This window comes from Zalophus californianus, chromosome 8 (assembly GCF_009762305.2).
Source record: "Zalophus californianus isolate mZalCal1 chromosome 8, mZalCal1.pri.v2, whole genome shotgun sequence".
Lineage (NCBI taxonomy): Eukaryota > Metazoa > Chordata > Mammalia > Carnivora > Otariidae > Zalophus > Zalophus californianus.
In genome coordinates this window covers 124820045-124837023 of record NC_045602.1, presented here as the reverse complement: position 1 = coordinate 124837023, position 16979 = coordinate 124820045, and the positions used below count along the sequence as shown (strand labels likewise).

Below are 16979 nucleotides of genomic sequence, written 5' to 3'. Positions count from 1 at the left end.
GGACCCGGCCTCTTTCATTGTTTCACCCAGAGTTTTAGCAGTCCCAGGTTCTCAGCCTACCTCCAGAGACCCTAGCGCGCTTCGCTTGGCAAGTCCCGACCCGAGCATGCGCAAAAGGCCCCTGGCGCGCGCAGCTCTGGCCCCGCCCCGTGCGTCCCGCCCCCTCCCGGGCAGGTTGGCCGTAGGACTCACGTCCTCGCCGGCCGGTGCTCCCGCCCGGACGCTGTTGCGCCGGCCTCCGCGCGGTAAACGGACGCGCCCCCCGGTGCGCCGTCCCGGCCCCGGGATGGGCCCCAAGCTCGCAGACTCCGTGGACGAGCTCCGCGCCGCCGGCAACCAGAGCTTCCGCAACGGCCAGTTCGCCGAGGCCACGGTGCTCTACAGCCGCGCGCTGCGGACGCTGCAGGCTCAAGGTACGACCCTGGCCCCCGTTTCCGTGCCAGGCCGGCCACTTCCTCCGGCGTCCCCCGCCGCGGCCGCCCAGACCTCGCTCCTGCCCGGGGTGCCTGCGACTTGCTCTCCCCGCGGCCAGCTGGCTCACCAGGGCCACCGGGCACCCTTCCCGCCCATTCCCCGCTTCGGCATCCTACGAGAAACTTCCTTGGCCCTCTCTGCCCTTTTTTTTTTTTTAATTGTAATACGGTTTTATTACTGGTTCTTTTTCACTTCCTGGCATATCAAAAACATATTTCCATATTAATGGGTGTTTTATCACATTTTTTTTATTTCGGCAAAAAAAAAAAAAAAACCCACAGCATTAAATTCACCGTCTTAACCATTTTTTAGGTGAAGTATTAAATACGTTCACGTTGTTGTGCAACAGATCGCTAGAACTTTTTGAATCTCCAGCAGTGGAACTCTGTACCCACTAAACACTAATCTTCCTTCCCTCCCCTCGGCCCTTGGTTTCTACCTTTTTACTTTGTGTAGCTATGATTTTGACTAGTTTAGATCGTTCAGATGAGTGAAGTCATACGGTATTTGGCTTTTGTGACTGATTTCACTTAGCGTAATGGCCCTGAGGACATTGTAATCCATGTTGTAGCAATGTGACAGATGTTTTCCTTCTTTTTTAAGGCTGCATAATTTTCCATTGTATGGGTATACCACACTTTCTTTATCCAGATGTAAACAAGGCCTGTCTGATAAGGATCGGGGCTGCAAAGAAGACAAATACAGTGATGTGGTCAGAGAGGTGATTGGGGAGCTCCTTTGGAGTGGAAGATCAAGGACAACTTTGAAGAAGAAGTGACCTTTGAAGTGATATCGGAATGATGAGAAGAAGCCAAGGGCACAGAGTTTTGAGTGCTGAGCATTCCAGGTGGAGGGAACTGTTCATTCCACAGGCCCCCACAGAATAAGCGTGGTGTGTTGTAGGAGCCAGAGCATAGTGAGCCAGTGGGGAATTGTAAGTATTGAGGGCAGTTAGATAGGCAGAGCCCTATTGTGTAGGCATTTTACACGGTAGGCTGTGGTAGGGAGTTTGGATTTTATTCCCTGATGGGAAGCTACTGGGGAGTTTTGTTTTAAATGGAGGAGCAGCATGGCCTTTATCAGTTCTCCCAGCCTCCAGCTCATGGGTAAGACGCTTTGGAGAAGAGGTAAGCCTCATTCCAACCAGCCCGTTGCCCCAAACCTCTCTTCCAAAGTGTCTTACCCATGCGCCCTCATTTTCTGTAGTACCTATGTCCCTTGGCCTTCTCTTCTTGGCTAGCATTTGTTGAGTGCTTTTCTGTGTGCTAGGCACTACAGACCTCATTCCTTTTTATCTTTTTTTTTTTAAAGATTTTATTTATTTATTTGACAGAGAGAGACACAGTGACAGAGGGAACACAAGCAAGGAGAGTGGGAGAGGGAGAAGCAGGCTTCCCGCGGAGCAGGGAGCCCGATGCGGGGCTCGATCCCAGGACCCTGGGATCATGACCTGAGCTGAAGGCAGACGCTTAACGACTGAGCCACCCAGGCGCCCCTCCTTTTTATCTTACAAACCTACAGATAAGACTCTTTATGGACGAGGAGTCCAGAAGAGTTAAATTTGTCTGCACTGGGTTGTACAATGAAGACATATCAGAGGCAGGATTTGAATGCGGGTCTGTCTGATTTGCAAGTCCCAAGTTTTGAATCATTTTGCTAGGCTTCTCCCCAAATCCTCTCTAAATTCCAGTCTGTCTTATTTGAACTTTTGCAATTTCAAGCCCCTCTTTTGCCCCCTCTTGTTTTTCTAGAACACTCCTCTTTAGGCCCGCCTCCTCATCTCAGCCTCACTTGATGAAGTCACTGACGAAGCTGAGATACTGATATTACTGCCTTTTTCTTTCATCCTACCCCAGCTGGTCTGGAAGAGCATGTGCTTTTGTATGGATTTATTCTGGATCCTTAGAAGGGCTGGCCTGGGGTCTAGACTTAGTAGGGGAACAGCATTTGGTTCTGATCTTGCTGTGGATTTTCCAGATGATTTCTGGGCAAATCCCTTGATGTCTCTGATCACTTTTGCTGGAGCAAAAGGACGGCAGGGAGCAAGCTAACAAAATGAACCCTTCCAGCAAGTTTGTGAAGTGATATGTTCATGTGGTAGGGGAGCACACGCGATCAGAGGGATTGAGTGACTGGTGCAGGCTCACGGGCGGGATCCTCAGTTCCTCCGCTGCCCTTCCCACCGCACCTCTGCTACTTGCGACTTGATACGGACTACGAGTTTTGAGTACTTGTGCTTGTTCCTCAAGGGCAAGGATATATTTTACCTTTTTCCCGTACTTTGCAGTCTCACTCAGGGCCTGGCAAAATAAGGGGGAAAGTTCTTATTAGTTTGTTATTGTTGATACTGAATGAACGCCATCATGCCTCAGTATGGTAACATACTTAGTGAGAAAAGAGTAAGTTGCGGAAGGATAGGGAGTAGGGTGCCGCTTAGTTTCGGAAAGCTTTGAAAGATATAAAATGGTATATTCTCTTCCCTGTGAATGCATATGTAATAGAAGTGGGCAAACATGCATACGGGAGGATGTTACCTACCAGCTTCAAGACTGTGCTGGCATCTGGGGGTCTGGGGAGGAAGCAAAGGGAAAGGGTGAGGATGAGTGGACCTTTAGCCGTCTCGAAAATGAAAGAGGTTGGAAGCAAGTATAATGTATGCCAAGTCCAATGATGGATGTCAAGCATCTGTCTTACTGTTTTCTAAATGTTTCGTAATTTTCAGAAAAGAGTTTGTTTTACTTCTTTGGGGTATATACCCAGGAGTGGAATTACGGAGTCAACGCTTAATAATTTTGGGGGTGTTTTGTTTGTTTGCTTTCCGTTTATGGCTTATGCTAGTGGGTATGAAGTGGTTGAAAAATTCCTTTTTTAAAGATTTTTTTATCTGTTTGAGAGAGTGAGAGGAGAGCACGGGAGGGGCGAGGGTCAGAGGGAGAAGCCGACTCCCCGCTGAGCGGGGAGCCCGACGAGGGGCTCGACCCCGGGACTCCAGGATCATGACCTGAGCCGAAGGCAGTCGCTTAACCAACTGAGCCACCCAGGAGCCCCGAAAAATTATTTTTATAAAATTGAAAGTCATTGTGGCTACACAGTAAAAGACATCGGCTTCTGCGATTCCTGAGGATAAGGATTGCCTTTAGAGAAGTGTCTGATAACTCTCCTCCACGCCGGGTCGCTTGAATCCTTCCCCTGATGAAGTCCTGCGTAGCCCTGCCAGACCCAGAGGACTCTTCCCTGGCAAAATCCTTTCTGACTTAACCAGGTAGGATCAGTCTCTCTCTCAGAGTGAAGGAGACTTCAGTCTCCTTACCACATTTTTCGTTTCCTTTTTCAGGAACCCCTCTTAATCGGGTTTACATGCTTTTTGTAACAAAATTCACACACGTGCGTGCACACACGCACACAGACACACAGTTACGGCACGGATCTCCTTGAGCAGAAGCCAGCTGGTTCATGTTTTGTCTTTTGCCTGGTCCCCGCTTCAGTGCTGGAGTGAGTGAAGGAGAAGGTGTTTGGTTCCCCGTGAGTGGCGGGAGGCTTGGTGCTCTCGCTCCCATGTGACAGCGACAGACCTGGCAACCCAACAAGCCTGAGCGGGAAGCCCAGAGAGCTCCGGGTACGAAATACACCCCGGAGTCCCGGGGCGTCCATTTCGCACCCTGTTAATCTCGTACTTTCTGCTTCGCCCTGGCCAGGTGGTTCGAACCCCGAAGAAGAAAGTATCCTCTTCGCTAACCGCGCAGCCTGCCACTTGAAGGATGGCAACTGCAGGGACTGCATCAAAGACTGCACTGCGTAAGTGGGCGGGCGCGGCCTCGGGGGCCTCCAGAGGGGAAGCTGTGTTCATCCGGCCTGTCCTCTTCTTGGGGTCGATCCCAGCAGTTAACAGATACGTCAGATAACGAGGGCGTGTCCCTGAGCGTCACCAGCTCACGGAGGATAGGAGGCTCTACCTGGTGCTCACGGCCCCTGACTTGTGTCTTCGGAGTCTGCCAAAAGAGCAGGAGTCAGGTGGGGGCTTAGAGGTGGGCCTTACGGGCCTTGTGAGATCGGGGACCTGAGGATGCGAGTGAGCTGCAGCCTAGTGACGGGCTCACCCCAGCGTTTTCTTGGGTGGACGTGTGTGAGCGGGAAGGAAAGAGGGACAGAGGTGAGTGAATCGCCGCAAAGGAAGCAAGGAGAAGTTGTTATCCATCGATGACCTGGTGTAACAGGGGTTCAGCGGTTTGTCATACTTCTTTCTTCTGCAAGCCAGTCTGACACCGCCTTCTCTCCTCCTCACTGAGCGGACACACATCTGCAGCATCGCCTTAGGTTTGCGCCCTGGTGGTAGCTGAGGGAGGAGGAGAGGGGAGCGGGCTCGTGGGGCCTGTGCTCAGTGGCTCCGTGCCAGGCCCGTACCAGGTTTCCTCCCCGGAGGGCTCATGACCGCTCTGCGGGGTAAGTTTACCATCCCGCCCAGGCTAGAAGTGGGTTGCAGCCAGTTGAGGCCGTAAGGTGATCTGCCTGGGGTCCCATGGCTGGTGCAGAGGTAGAAGTCAAACACCACTCCGTCTGACTGCGGAGCCTGTTTCTCCCACCGGGTCGGACTCTGTAAAAACACATGGAAGAATGAAAGCCTCAGGCACTTGTTCTTGATCTGGGGGGACTGCGACTCGGAAAACTGGTGCACGAGCACACATTTCACAGTCTTGGTGGTTTTCTGCCCATCGTCCCTTCTCCACTTTGGTCTAAGTTAGAAAGTCCTTCTGCTAAGGTCTGACATTTTTAGCAGCGTCTCTGTGCCAGATATGACCTCCTGTACGCTGAATGCTGCAGATGACCCTTCCTAGAAGGAGCTGCGGGGGGGTGGTGACTCAGCAGCTGGTGACATTTCTTCCTCTGGCTCTAGAGCACTGGCCCTGATGCCCTTCAGCATGAAGCCCCTGCTGCGGCGGGCATCGGCCTACGAGGCCCTGGAGAAGTACCCGCTGGCCTATGTGGACTACAGGACGGTGCTGCAGATTGATGACAGTGTGGCGTCGGCCCTGGAAGGCATCAACCGGTGAGCCTGACTCTGCAGGCGCTCTCTCTGGACTCACTCGGGACCATGGCTTTGGTCATCTCCTGGGGGTCCCCCGAGACCTACTGAGCACGTGGGGAAAGTGCAGAAGGACAGTCCGCTGTTGTGGTTAGCAGGGGCCTAGGGGGTCAGAGTGAGGGGACTGATGGATCGATGGTCCAGCTGCTCCGATTCCTTACCGGGGTAATAAGGTACTGAGCTCTGTGTGTAAGGGATTGTGCCAGGTGCCCTGGGGAAGACCCCGCTTGCTTCACAGACCTAACTAGAGCGGGGAGAGTGGGACACAGGTGCAGGCAGCCAGGACACAAGGCTGTAGGGTGCTGTTTGCAGGGATGCGTCGGCCTGTGGTACTGTGACCCCTTCACGAGGCCCGTCAGGTGCCATCTTGTTCTGAGTTTCTGAGTGGTGCTTTGTTTCCGCCTCGTGGCTGCCCTCGTTTGTGTACTGATCATGTTTCCCCTCTTTGCGTGGGCTGCTAGAAAGCCAAACGCTACACTCACAGCAAACCCTTCAGAGGACTTCGTGGCGTGTGCTTAGTGTATCATTTTTAGCTTGACTGGTTTTCTCTCTGCCTCCTTTTACTTTCAGTCATTCAACAGAATCTGGCACTTCTGCGTGCCCGACTTTGCACTAGGGCCTGGGCTGATGCCCGACACATAGCTCTTCCTGCCCTGATGGAACCCCCGGTCTCGTGGGGAGCCCCAGTCAGTCACAGCCACGTGCACCACAGTGTGGTGAGTGCTGCGGTAGGAGGCGGCCCAGGGGGCTGAGGGGGCAGAAGGGGGCACCTAACCTGCCCCCGGGGCGGGGGGGGGGGCAGGAGGAAGCCAGTCGGGACTTCCCAGAGGAGGTGAGCTGAGGCTGAGAAACGAAGAGATCTGGGGCTAGCGCAGCAGGAAGGGCAGCTGTGCCGGGTGAGCCGGGGTGATGTGTTCCCGGAACTGTGAGGAGTCCCATGTCGCTTGGCACTGCGGGCGAGGAGCTCAGCTCGGATGTGAGGTGGGGCCCGACCACACAGGGCCCGGACCTAATCCAGGCACGGTGAGGCTTTGTGAAAGGGTCTTCAGCAGGGGCGCAGTGTGAGCAGATTTGAGAGGGAAGCTCGCTGGTTGCCGTGTTGCAGGATGACGTGAAGGAGAGCAGAGTCGGAAGGGCTGGGCGGGGACTCAGGTGGTGGAGATGGTGGGAAGGGGACAGTGGGACCAGTTCTGGGGACAGTTAGGCAGCAGTTCAGTGAATCCAAGTGTTGGGGGTGGTGAGAAGGGAAAAATCGGAGAAACATCCTGGTGGCTGCCATGTTGAGTTGGAGGGGACCATGAGACAAGAGACGTGAGGACAGTGGTTGGTATTTACGTGGGTTTTGGAGCAAAAAGAGACAAATACAAGGCAGACCTATGGATTCGAAGGTCATCAGCATAGAGGTGGGTTGAGGTTGTGGGAGGAAAAAAAGACCCCCCACAGCAAGTGAGCCAGGGGAAGAGGTGGCGCTTAGAAAATGGCAGCATTTCCTACAGCCGCTGGAGGGGAGGAGGAAACTCGGAGCCTTTAGGGAAGAAGTATTTCCAGAAGGATGAAAACCTCACGCCCATCAGGTGTTCCAGTGAGTTAGTGGGCTTCTGAGTTTAAGAAAGAGAGTCACTGGTGGTTGCGACGGAAGCATGCGGCGGGTCAGAAGCCCGGGTGGCAGTGGGTTCTAGAAGCCTGGCCGCGAAGAGGCAGAGGAGTCCAGCTGCGATGACAGAGTGGGGTCTCCGGGGGCGGGGGGCGGGGGGCGGGGAGGTCTTACTGAGGAAACGGTTCAGTGCGGCCGCTTGGAGTCGGTAGAGAGAAAGGCTGAAGCTAGAGGAGAGCTGCTGCTGGTGATTCCTGACGGAGGCGGGACGAGGTGAGACCCAGAGCTGAGGTGGAGAGACTGGCCTCATCACTTCTCCATCTGTGACGGGAGAGACCTAGGAAGGATTCGGTGCCCACGCAGGTGGGTTTGTATCTGTGGGACCTGGAAGTTTGCCCCGAAAAAGGAGGAGGGTAAGGGAGCCGGGCTGAGGAGGGTAGAGGTTTGAAATAGCTGTGCCAGTCCGAAAAGCAGCTGTGAGGGCTTCGTCAGACGCCGTGAGTTCGTAGCGATCGCCGCCTGGGACGCTGCCCTTCTAGTCGCACGGGAGCGCAGTGGCTGGGGCAGAAAAAGCATACAGTTGGCTTTATTCACTGATCGAGCACATGCTTACTGGGCCTGGGCGGGTATCAGGTGATGTGCTAGGTGCTGGAAATTTCTTAACCAAATGGACGTGGTCCCTGAGCCAACATTTGAAGCAGGTTAGCTGGGCCCAGAAGGGGGGGGATGGAGAGTGAAGAGGTCATTCCAGGTAGAGGGAAAAGCATGGGCAAAGGCTGGAACATACGGATCAAGAGGGAATGCGGCTCCCCGTAAAAGTGGAGTGGGGGAGGGGGCCGCACCAGATCTCAGGCCCTGTCAGCCTAGGGAAGTGGGAACCGCTGGAGGAGTTCAGAATTTGAGAATGACGCAGGATTCATATTTTATAAAGGTCTCTGAGCATTAATCAAAGGTCAGGTGTTTGCCTGGCCTTATAATAGATCCACTGAGAAAATATAAGACATGTGATCCTTTTTTGAGGCCATGTGTGGTCCTTTGGGGGTAAGGTTTAAGTACCCTTAACAAGCAGCCGTCCCCACTTTGGAGTTAACAGAGTGTGGCCAAGTGAGGGCCAGGCAGGGCACGAGTGTCATGGTGGCAGACATCTGTTCCTTTCCTGCTGTGTGTCGGAAGGCTGTAGAGGGATGGTGGCTCTCTACACCCCCTCTGGATTTATGGGAGGGGGAAGTATCTTCTTGACCCAGCTGGAAACCTCCCTGTAATTCTGTCTGCCTTTCCAGAATGACCAGAGCCCTCGTGGACTCGCTGGGGCCCGAGTGGCGCCTGAAGCTGCCCTCTATCCCCTTGGTGCCTGTCGCAGCTCAGAAGAGGTGGGATTCTGTGCCTTTGGAGTACCACAAAGAGATGGCTAAGAGAAAATTCAGAGAAACCACAACTTCCAAGAGCAGAGGTAAGCTGTGACTTCCTGCCCAGAGTGTTACAGTCTCCCCGTGGCCCCTTTCTTTAGAGTCGTCCTGTAAAAATTGGCCTAGCTTAAGCTGAGCTCTAAAAATTATCTATGAAACAAAAAGTCTTCACCTCTTAGAGTCTTCTCAATTCTATCCTGAGGGCGATGCGAAAGCCGTCCCACCACTGGCTGGATTCAGAGATAGAGAAGGCACGTTGGACGCTCAGCGTGGCTCATAGGTATACAGCTTTAGTGCCCTTCTTTTTTATCTGGCAGCACTGGGGATGGATGATCTAGGATGGTTTTGGTGGCAAGGACAGAAAACTCAACATGGTAAAAATACAAAGAGAACGTATTGGCTCATGTAACTGAAAGCTCCGAGTTTAGGTTCAGGCAAGGTTTGCTCCAGCAGCTCAGTACATTATCAGATTCGGACTCCATTCCTCGGTACTCCTCTCAGCTCTTCTCTGGTGTGTCTGCTTTGTCTTGGGGCAGTCTTCCCTCCCAGTGGTAAAACAGCTATAAAGTAGTTCCTGGCCTCATCCCTATAGGCCATTCCTCGTGGCCCAGAGGAAGAGAAAAAGGTGATTTTTTTTTTTTCTGGGAGCTCCCTAAGAAAGAGAGGGTTTCTTTCCTTTAAATCCCTTTAAATACAGTCTCGGTGTATTCTGGTCTGTTTGGTCACAGGCCATTCTCTGGGACCTGGTCACTGGGACCAGGGGCTGAGATTTTGTGATGATCTCCGCCCTACGCCATCTGCCCCCACCTTCATAGCGAGAGGGTGACGCTTCCCCAGGAACACACACACCACATGAGGCCCTGGAGGTGGAATAGGGAGGGGCGATCCAGGCCAGGTGGCCCCAAAACAGGAGACTGTTCACCTCGACCGTGTAAAATGGAGGGGCCGTTCTTCAGGCAGAGGTTCACCAGCGCCCCAGGGAATTAGCTGGGCCCAGTGAGCTAGGTGTTGAGCAGCGGAGGTGCAGCAGGTCTGAGGGCTGGAGCCTGCTGTGGGTGGTAGTGGAGGGCAGGGTCACCCCCCCTTCCTGGGAGGGAACGTGTCCGGCCGTGGGTCGCATTCACTCTGGTTTGTGGGAACCTGGTAAGTGTCTCCCCACTCTTCTCCAGAATGGAAATGTGGGGCGCTAACGAAAATGGCTTCAGGGCACCTACCAAGTATTTCATTCTTTCAGAGTCACTGAGCCATCTATTTTCCAGCTCTGTGCCAAACAGCATGACACAGAGCCTTTAGTGTTTGGGGAGTTCGAAACAGGAACTAACATGTGTGCACTTGGAGGAGTCAGGGAAAGGCTCCCGGAGGAGGTGACAGGTTGAGCTGGACGTTGAGGGGGGCAGAGGGGGGCAGTCTTCAGCTGGGCGAGGGAAGGGAAGGGCATCTCTGGCGGAGACGGTGGAGAGAGCTAGAGAATGCAGTGCGTGGGTATCGCTGGGGAGCAGTGGGAGTCCGCGCGCCTGCGGCGTGGTGTGTGGAGAGCCGGGGCAAAGCCGAAGGGGTGTGGACCCTGCAGCCCCCGCAAGGAGACGCGCAGGAAGGTTCGCAGCAGGGTGTTTGCAACAGTAAACAACAAAACTGGAAACAGCGCAGGGCTCTCAGCAGAAGGGATGAATGAGCCGAACCACAGCAGTGCGAACGAACTACGGGGGTATGCATCAATACAGCCGAATCTGAGGAATATGGCGCCGAGGGGAAGAAACAAAGCCAAGTCATAGAGGAATACTTGAATTACTTATTCTTTTATACGAGATTTAAAAACAAAATGAACAGCAAATGGTTTGTAGGAACTGTCGTATATAGTTAAGCTACCAAGAAGAAAAAGGGGGAAGGAAGCACAGGATGGGGGATCATGGTTTCCTCCAGGGGTGGATTGACTTGGGGAGGGGGCCCTGCAGGGCTTTAAAGGTCTTAGTAAAGGTTCTATTTCTTAAGGTGAGGGGTGAGTGCAAGGGTGTTAGTTTTGTTCCTAAAACCTTACCCATGTTGCAGATATTCAGGATTTTATAGAGATCATTTTTTAAAAATTAAAGAAACCCGGTGATCTGGGAGCTGGGGCTGGAGCATTGAGTTGCGGCTGCGCAGTGAAGGGCCTGAGGGCCAGGCGAGCAGCCCAGATTTCACCTTGTGTCTCCGTCTGTCAAGGCTGGGGCCAAGTGGCATGGGGTAGGCGAGGGAAGGTGCAGGCTCAGACCAAACAGAGATGGGGAACGGTGGGCTCTTCTGCAAGCCCGGGAGCTACACCATTTCTTTCTGAGATGCTTGCTTATTTAAATATTTATCTCCTGCTTTAAGTTTATAGGGTGTTCCGCACTTTGTGGTGTACTCTCAGGTTTTGTCCTGACGCTAGCCCTGGGTGGGGTAGCTAGTGCCCCAGCGTACAGAGAAACTGAGGTCCCAGAGACTTAGGCAGGTCACCCGAGGTCCCCGGCTACTAAGGGGCGGTGCTGGGGCTAGAACCCAGCTTGCTCTTTACCACATATCTCTTCTTACGTGCAGTCTGTGTGTGTTTCCATCAGGAGTCCCCAACCTCCTCTGACTGAAAACCTCTTTAACTTGTGAGGGGGGCTCCTTCCTACGGGGGGCTGCTTCAGAGCAGTGTAGGAAGTCTCGGGGAGGGGGGAGAGGGTCGCAGACGACGTGGAAGAGCCGATGCCGGCGAGGCCTCATGGATCTTGGGCACCTGCTCCATGGCTTTTTCCTCTTCTGAATTTGCATCTAGCGTCTTCTGCTGGGGATGTGGAGAGAGCCAGAGTTCTGAAGGAAGAAGGCAATGAGCTTGTAAAGAAGGGAAACCATAAGAAAGCTATTGAGAAGTACAGTGAAAGCCTCTCCTTTAGTGACATGGAGTCTGCCACATACAGCAACAGGTACCTGCCACCAGCCGCTGGCCTGGGGGATTTCAGGCCGTCGGCTGTTGTCCGTAGTCTTCTCTCGGACTGGGGCGGGCTCTTCATTCTTAGCGCTTAGTCAGTGTGTCGCAGCTCAAAATAGGCATTCCCAGTTGTTTCGGTCACCATGAGGCAGGTGTGGCCAGTGGCGTTCGCTCTCTTAAAGGAATAGACACTGAGCGATGCCAGGGCACCTGGGTGGCTTGGTTGGGGCGACTGCCTTCGGCTCGCGTCGTGGTCCCAGGGTCCTGGGATCGAGCCCCACATCGGGCTCCTTGCTCGGCGGGGAGTCTTCTCCCTCTCCCTCTGCTTGCTACGCCACCTGCTTGTGCTCTCTCTGTTAAATAAATAAATAAAATCTTAAAAAAAAAAAAAAAAGAAACTGAGCAATGCCAACGTGGAGCCTGGGCTCTGTCAGCCTCCCTCCCCCTCAGGTTTTCATGAACCATCCAAATGAGCACACTCCATAAGTAAGAGCGGCGTGCTTCTACAAACACAGCCTCAACATGTGTCTCATAGCCCTCCCCCTGCCCCAGCCCCACGGGTTCCCCGGACCCTCCTATTAGAAGGGTTGGCACCATCTCAGCACCAGGACAGAACCCAGGGTGTGGACTATCGCCTGGCCTGGGAGCAAGAGAGGTGGTCCCGTCTAGCCTGAAGGATGTGACCTGTGGCGCAGTTGAACACCCTGCACCACAAGCTGCTGGACGTGAATGCTGGTTCTTTCCACCGACAGTGGGGTCACTATTCCTTTATTGGGTGGGAGTTACGGTTTTGCAACACGCTGGGGCGTACTGGTGGTGGGTGGTCTTCCCCTTTTAAAGTCAAGAAATCAGAAGCTCAGATCCAGAAGGGCTTTACCTCTGCTCACCCGGTCAGTAAATGGTAGAGACAGACTTGCAGCCTGGCTCCGATGAGATCTATCAGTTTTACTGTCAGAAGCTTGAAACATTCAGCAAGGGACCTTATCTGATCCAAATCTTGCTTATAAAAGACTTACTACAAAATGTTATAAATTGTTTCTCCCGCCCTGCTAACATACACATAATTACTCTTTAGTTCAAAAATCTTGGCTCTACTATAGTCTTGCCATTCCCTATCCAAAATTCTTGGGATAAAAGGTGTTCCAGATCTGAGTAAGGTAATATGGTCCGTATATTGGATCACATAATACTCCCGCAGGGTCTGGGCGGTGGATGAAGTTCATTGTTAACATTTCTGCCTGAAACACGGGGAAATTCCATGTAACCTCAGGCCTGTGCAGGTCAGGTTTTGCTGTCAAATAAGTTCAAAAGAGGACTTTTCTTTTTGAAGCGTGGATTTTGGAATTTGAGACCTGTGGTTTTACTGGCTGATTGGACCAGGGATGCCTCAGTCTGCCAGGCTCACCGGAAGGAAGGGCTGCTGCCCGTTTGTTCTAGGTTTCTGCTGCAGCATTTTGACGCCCCCATCTCTGGGCCCTCTGGACTCACTTCTTTCATACTGAGAGAGATCTCTATTAGCCCGTTTTCCTGGATTTTTAATACATTCAAGACAATGCTTTGTTTTGTTTAAATACAATTTTTCATACAAGTATGTTTTTGCCACACTTTTTTTTTTTTTTTTTTTTAACAGAGAGGGAACACAAGCAGGGGGAGTGGGAGAGGGAGAAGCAGGCTTCCCACGGAGCAGGGAGCCCAATGCGGGGCTCGATCCCAGGACCCTGGGATTATGACCTGAGCCGAAGGCAGATGCTTAATGACTGAGCCATCCAGGTGCCCCTGCGCCACACTGTTTTAATTATTAGTGCTTTATACTATCTGGTAGGGCTGGTCTTCTCCTTGTTCTTAATCAGAGCATCACTGGCTATTTTCCCAGGTTTGTTCTTCTTGCTAAACCTTAGGATCATTTTGATGACTCCAAAAAGTATCTTGGTGGGCTTTTGGTTGTGGTTACATTGAATTTATAAATTTAATTTCAAGGACTGATAACTTGACACAAAACTGAATTTTCCATCCGTTGTGGCTGAAATTACACCACATCCTGGATGCCATTTTAATGCTCCGCCTTGTGGCTCTGCAGCTCTGTGTACCAGCTCCTCGTCTTTGGCTTCCTTCCCTTCTCTCTGTGCAGTTGGTACCTGAGTGGGGATATCACTCGGGTGCCCAGCACCTACAGCTTGCCCTGAATGGACCTTCAGAAGAGTCTCATTTAAAATTAAAAATAAACCTGAGTCCTTACCTCACTGTGTATTTTAAAGCAAATTCTAAGTGGATCACAGTTTCAAATGTAGAAAATAAAACCACCAAGTCGTAGAAGAATGCATGGGTTAATTATGTTGCAGTGGGGAAAGTATTAAAATAAAATTGTTGTGGGGTGGGGGATAGGGACCAGAGAGGTCGTTAAAGGAAAGGTAAATTTGATTTCATGAGGTTAAAAAGCCTTATGTAAAGATACTGAGCTTTGCCCATATTTAAAGGAACTACATTAAAATGGACCTTGTTTTCTTCCATTATTGACTGAAGTTAAAGATTGACCCCAGGGTTAGTACAGTTACAGGAAAACAGAAAGTTACTGATAGAGCCTAAGAGAACAGGTCCTTTGCAGAGCATTTTGGCAATGATAGTCGCGATTATAAATGCACATATCTGCTGACCCATCCGTTCCGGTAGGCATCTTAAGTTTTATGCACAAGGGTGCTCATGGCAGCATCTCGTATTAGCAAACTGGAAGCAATGAAAATAATATCTCCAGATAAGGAATTGGCAAAATAAGTTGTGGTTCATCCAACTAAGTGAATACTGCTCTGCTCCCATTGGGAATGGTGAGGTGGAGTGGATGGAGTTACAGGAGCGCCAAGACACCTGTTCTTAGTGGCCATCTCCAGAGAAAAGAATGGGGAAGATGTACACACTTTTTTCCCCCGTAGATGCAGAACATTTTGTTGTACGGATGTATGCTGCTATTTTTTTTCCCATGATTATGAAAGTTTTCACAATATAAGGTTGAAAGAACTGTACAGTGGACACGCATACACCTACCATCTGAATTCCCCGTTAACATTTTGCTACGTTTGCTCTGTGGCCACGTAGCCGCTGACCCGGTGCCTCTCAGTTTGGGCGCGTTTCCCGGTGAGCTGCAGACCCCCTTCCGTCTGCCCGCCGCCGTGTCCGCGTGCACGTGCTCGGGGTCCAGCACCTAGCGGTAGATGACTTCTTAATCCGCCGGGGGCGGGGTTCAGGAGCAAAAGAGCACAGGCTGGGAGCGGGCCGGAGGTGGCCCGAGGGACAGGCCACGCGGTCAGGACGGTCGGGGACGTGGAGCGCCCGCCCCCGGGGCTGGCGCCGGTCCCCTCGCCCCTCCGCGCCGAGCCGGCGGGTCGCGGCTGTGGGGACGGGGCCGGCCTCGCGGCGCGGGGGAGGAGGCCGCACGGTCACCGGCCCGGAGCCGTGTTTGCCGCCTCCCAGGCCACCGCTCCGACCGCCTCACGGCTGGTGGGCGGCCGCCAAGCAGTGAGCAAACCCTCCCCAACGGCCTTTCCCCGTCAGAGCGCTCTGCCATCTGGCCCTGAAGCAGTACAAGGCAGCAGCGAGGGACTGCACGGAAGCGCTCCGGCTGGATGGAAAGAACGTGAAGGCCTTGTACCGACGAGCGCAAGCCTACAAGGCCCTCGAGGTAAAAAGAGCCTGACTGCCAGGCCCCCGCTGAGACACCTGTGCCTGTGGTGGCACCTCCAGAGCGCGGGCGGGGGCACGTCCCTTCCCCTCCCAGGGGAGCCCAGGTGGTGGCCCAGGGCAGGCCCGCAGGCTGGGGTTCGAGACCCTGTGTGCCCTGGCAGCCCCGGCGCACCTCGGCCTGGTCTCCGTCCTCTCACGCCTTTGTCTCTCCTCCCAGGACTACAAATCCAGCTTTGCAGACATCAGCAGCCTTCTGCAGCTTGAGCCCAGGAATGGCCCTGCCCGGAAGCTGCAGCAGGAAGTTAACCAGAGTTTAAACTAAAGCCCCAGAAGGTTAGCGGGAAGCCTCTGCCCGAGCTCCCTCCTCTGTGCCTGCTCCCGGGACCCAGCATGCCCCCGAGCGAGCTCTGAGGCCACTCAGAGGTGATGGCTTCCCACCCCGTAGGAGGCTTTGCTTTGTTCACAATTAAGCTCAGAGTAGTAAAAAGAAAAAACCAAACAAAACCCCCAGATGTTGTTCTGCTGGAACCGTCCCCCCTGCCGCCTGCCCCGGACAGCTCGCAGAGCACTCGGTCTGCCCCTGCCCCGAGCATGCTCCCCACGGCTGCCCCCCTAGCTTCCCCAGACCCATCTCACTGGGCTTCACCTGAGCAAACTGAGCGCGGGGGTCGGGAGTGGGGGAGGGGTAAACTAGAGCCCAAAGCGGCCTGTTGAGCTGGTTCTCCAGGGCTGCTGTCCCCACCCAGTCCATGGCAGAGCTCCTGGTGTTCTGAGCTCCGGTGCCTTCTGGCTGGGCCCTGCTCTGGTAGGGACACACAATCCTGACGCTTGGGTGGCCTTGTCTGTAGCTCTGGGCTGCTGCCGCCTCCGGCGGGGAGGTGTGCCTAAGCGGTTTTAAGAGTCCGGAGGTGTGGCCCCTCCTGAAGGTGGGATGGAGAGAAAGGCCTTCTTGAAGTCTGTGGCCTTCCACTCTGGGCAGGGACCTCCTTTTGACCTCAACAGTTGTCTCCCCTAAGCTTCTTGGTTTTTTGTCATGTGAAGTTAATTTGAACTAAAAATGGACTGATTTTGTTGAACTGTGTCTTCAAGCTATTGCATTAAACATCTTTCTGGTACATAAACGTCTGCTGTGCTTCCGTGTGTGCTTTTTCAGCTGTGTGCTTGGAACTTTGCAGGAATAAAGAGCTGCAGCGTGTTGAGCATTTGTGCCCTCGCTGACCAGACTTCCTGGCATGTGTGCATGGGTCAGGCTCTGTGTCCAGTGCGGGGGAAACCACAGTAACCGACACAGTCCCCGCTCTCGGATGGCTGAGGCTCTGGTGGGCAGGGAAGAAGGTGATCAGAGAACCCCAGAACAGACTGCAGCCTGCGCATCTTAGAGGGAGCCATTCACACAGCACCTTCCCCCCCTGACTTGGGGGTAAAGGGGTCCCCGAGGAAGTGGAGCTTGCATTGAGTTCTAACGTGGGAGTTGAACTGGTGAAGAGGGCAGAAAGGCAGTCCCAGCAGACAAAACAGACATTTGTAAAGGCCTCAGCTAGGAGAAGAGGGTGAGGACCGGGAGCAGAAAGTGCTTTCCTGGGCTGTGTCCCAGTTAAAAATAAAAGGGGGGGCGGAATTTAAGATTTTTGAGAGAGAAATTGAGAGAACGAGTGGGAGGAAGGGCAGAGAGAGAAGCAGACTCCCTGCAGAGCAGAGAGCCCGATGAGGGACTCGATCCCAGAACCCCGGGATCATGACCCGAGCCGAAGGCAAACGCTTAACCGACGGAGCCGCCCAGGGGCCCAAATTGCTTTCCCCTTAATGGAGAAGCAAGCAGTTTGA

General features: G+C 53.2%; 1 protein-coding gene across 2 annotated transcripts; it reads left to right on the top strand.

The window, feature by feature from the left end:
• Positions 1–160: 160 nt before the first annotated feature.
• TOMM34 (translocase of outer mitochondrial membrane 34) lies at positions 161–16265 on the top strand. 2 transcript variants are annotated; one of them, XM_027623681.2, is made up of 8 exons: positions 161–413; positions 4170–4269; positions 5366–5518; positions 8429–8598; positions 11331–11478; positions 15027–15153; positions 15373–15488; positions 16004–16265. In XM_027623681.2, exons 1-7 carry the CDS (start codon positions 287–289, stop codon positions 15475–15477), a joined length of 930 nt encoding a protein of 309 aa, XP_027479482.1. In that variant the 5' UTR covers positions 161–286; the 3' UTR covers positions 15478–15488; positions 16004–16265. The 2 variants fall into 2 exon arrangements, with proteins under 2 accessions (XP_027479482.1, XP_027479480.1); XM_027623679.2 differs by lacking the exon at positions 16004–16265 and having other exon boundaries at positions 15373–15637.
• Positions 16266–16979: the final 714 nt, after the last annotated feature.

Bases quoted from the DNA above. Each gene is read 5' to 3' on its own strand.
- TOMM34 (XM_027623681.2), top strand. From the start codon at position 287: ATGGGCCCCAAGCTCGCAGACTCCGTGGACGAGCTCCGCGCCGCCGGC. The intron at 4,270-5,365 runs GTAAGTGGGCGG...CTCTGGCTCTAG, and splicing joins TGCATCAAAGACTGCACTGC to AGCACTGGCCCTGATGCCCT. The intron at 5,519-8,428 runs GTGAGCCTGACT...CTGCCTTTCCAG, and splicing joins GCCCTGGAAGGCATCAACCG to AATGACCAGAGCCCTCGTGG.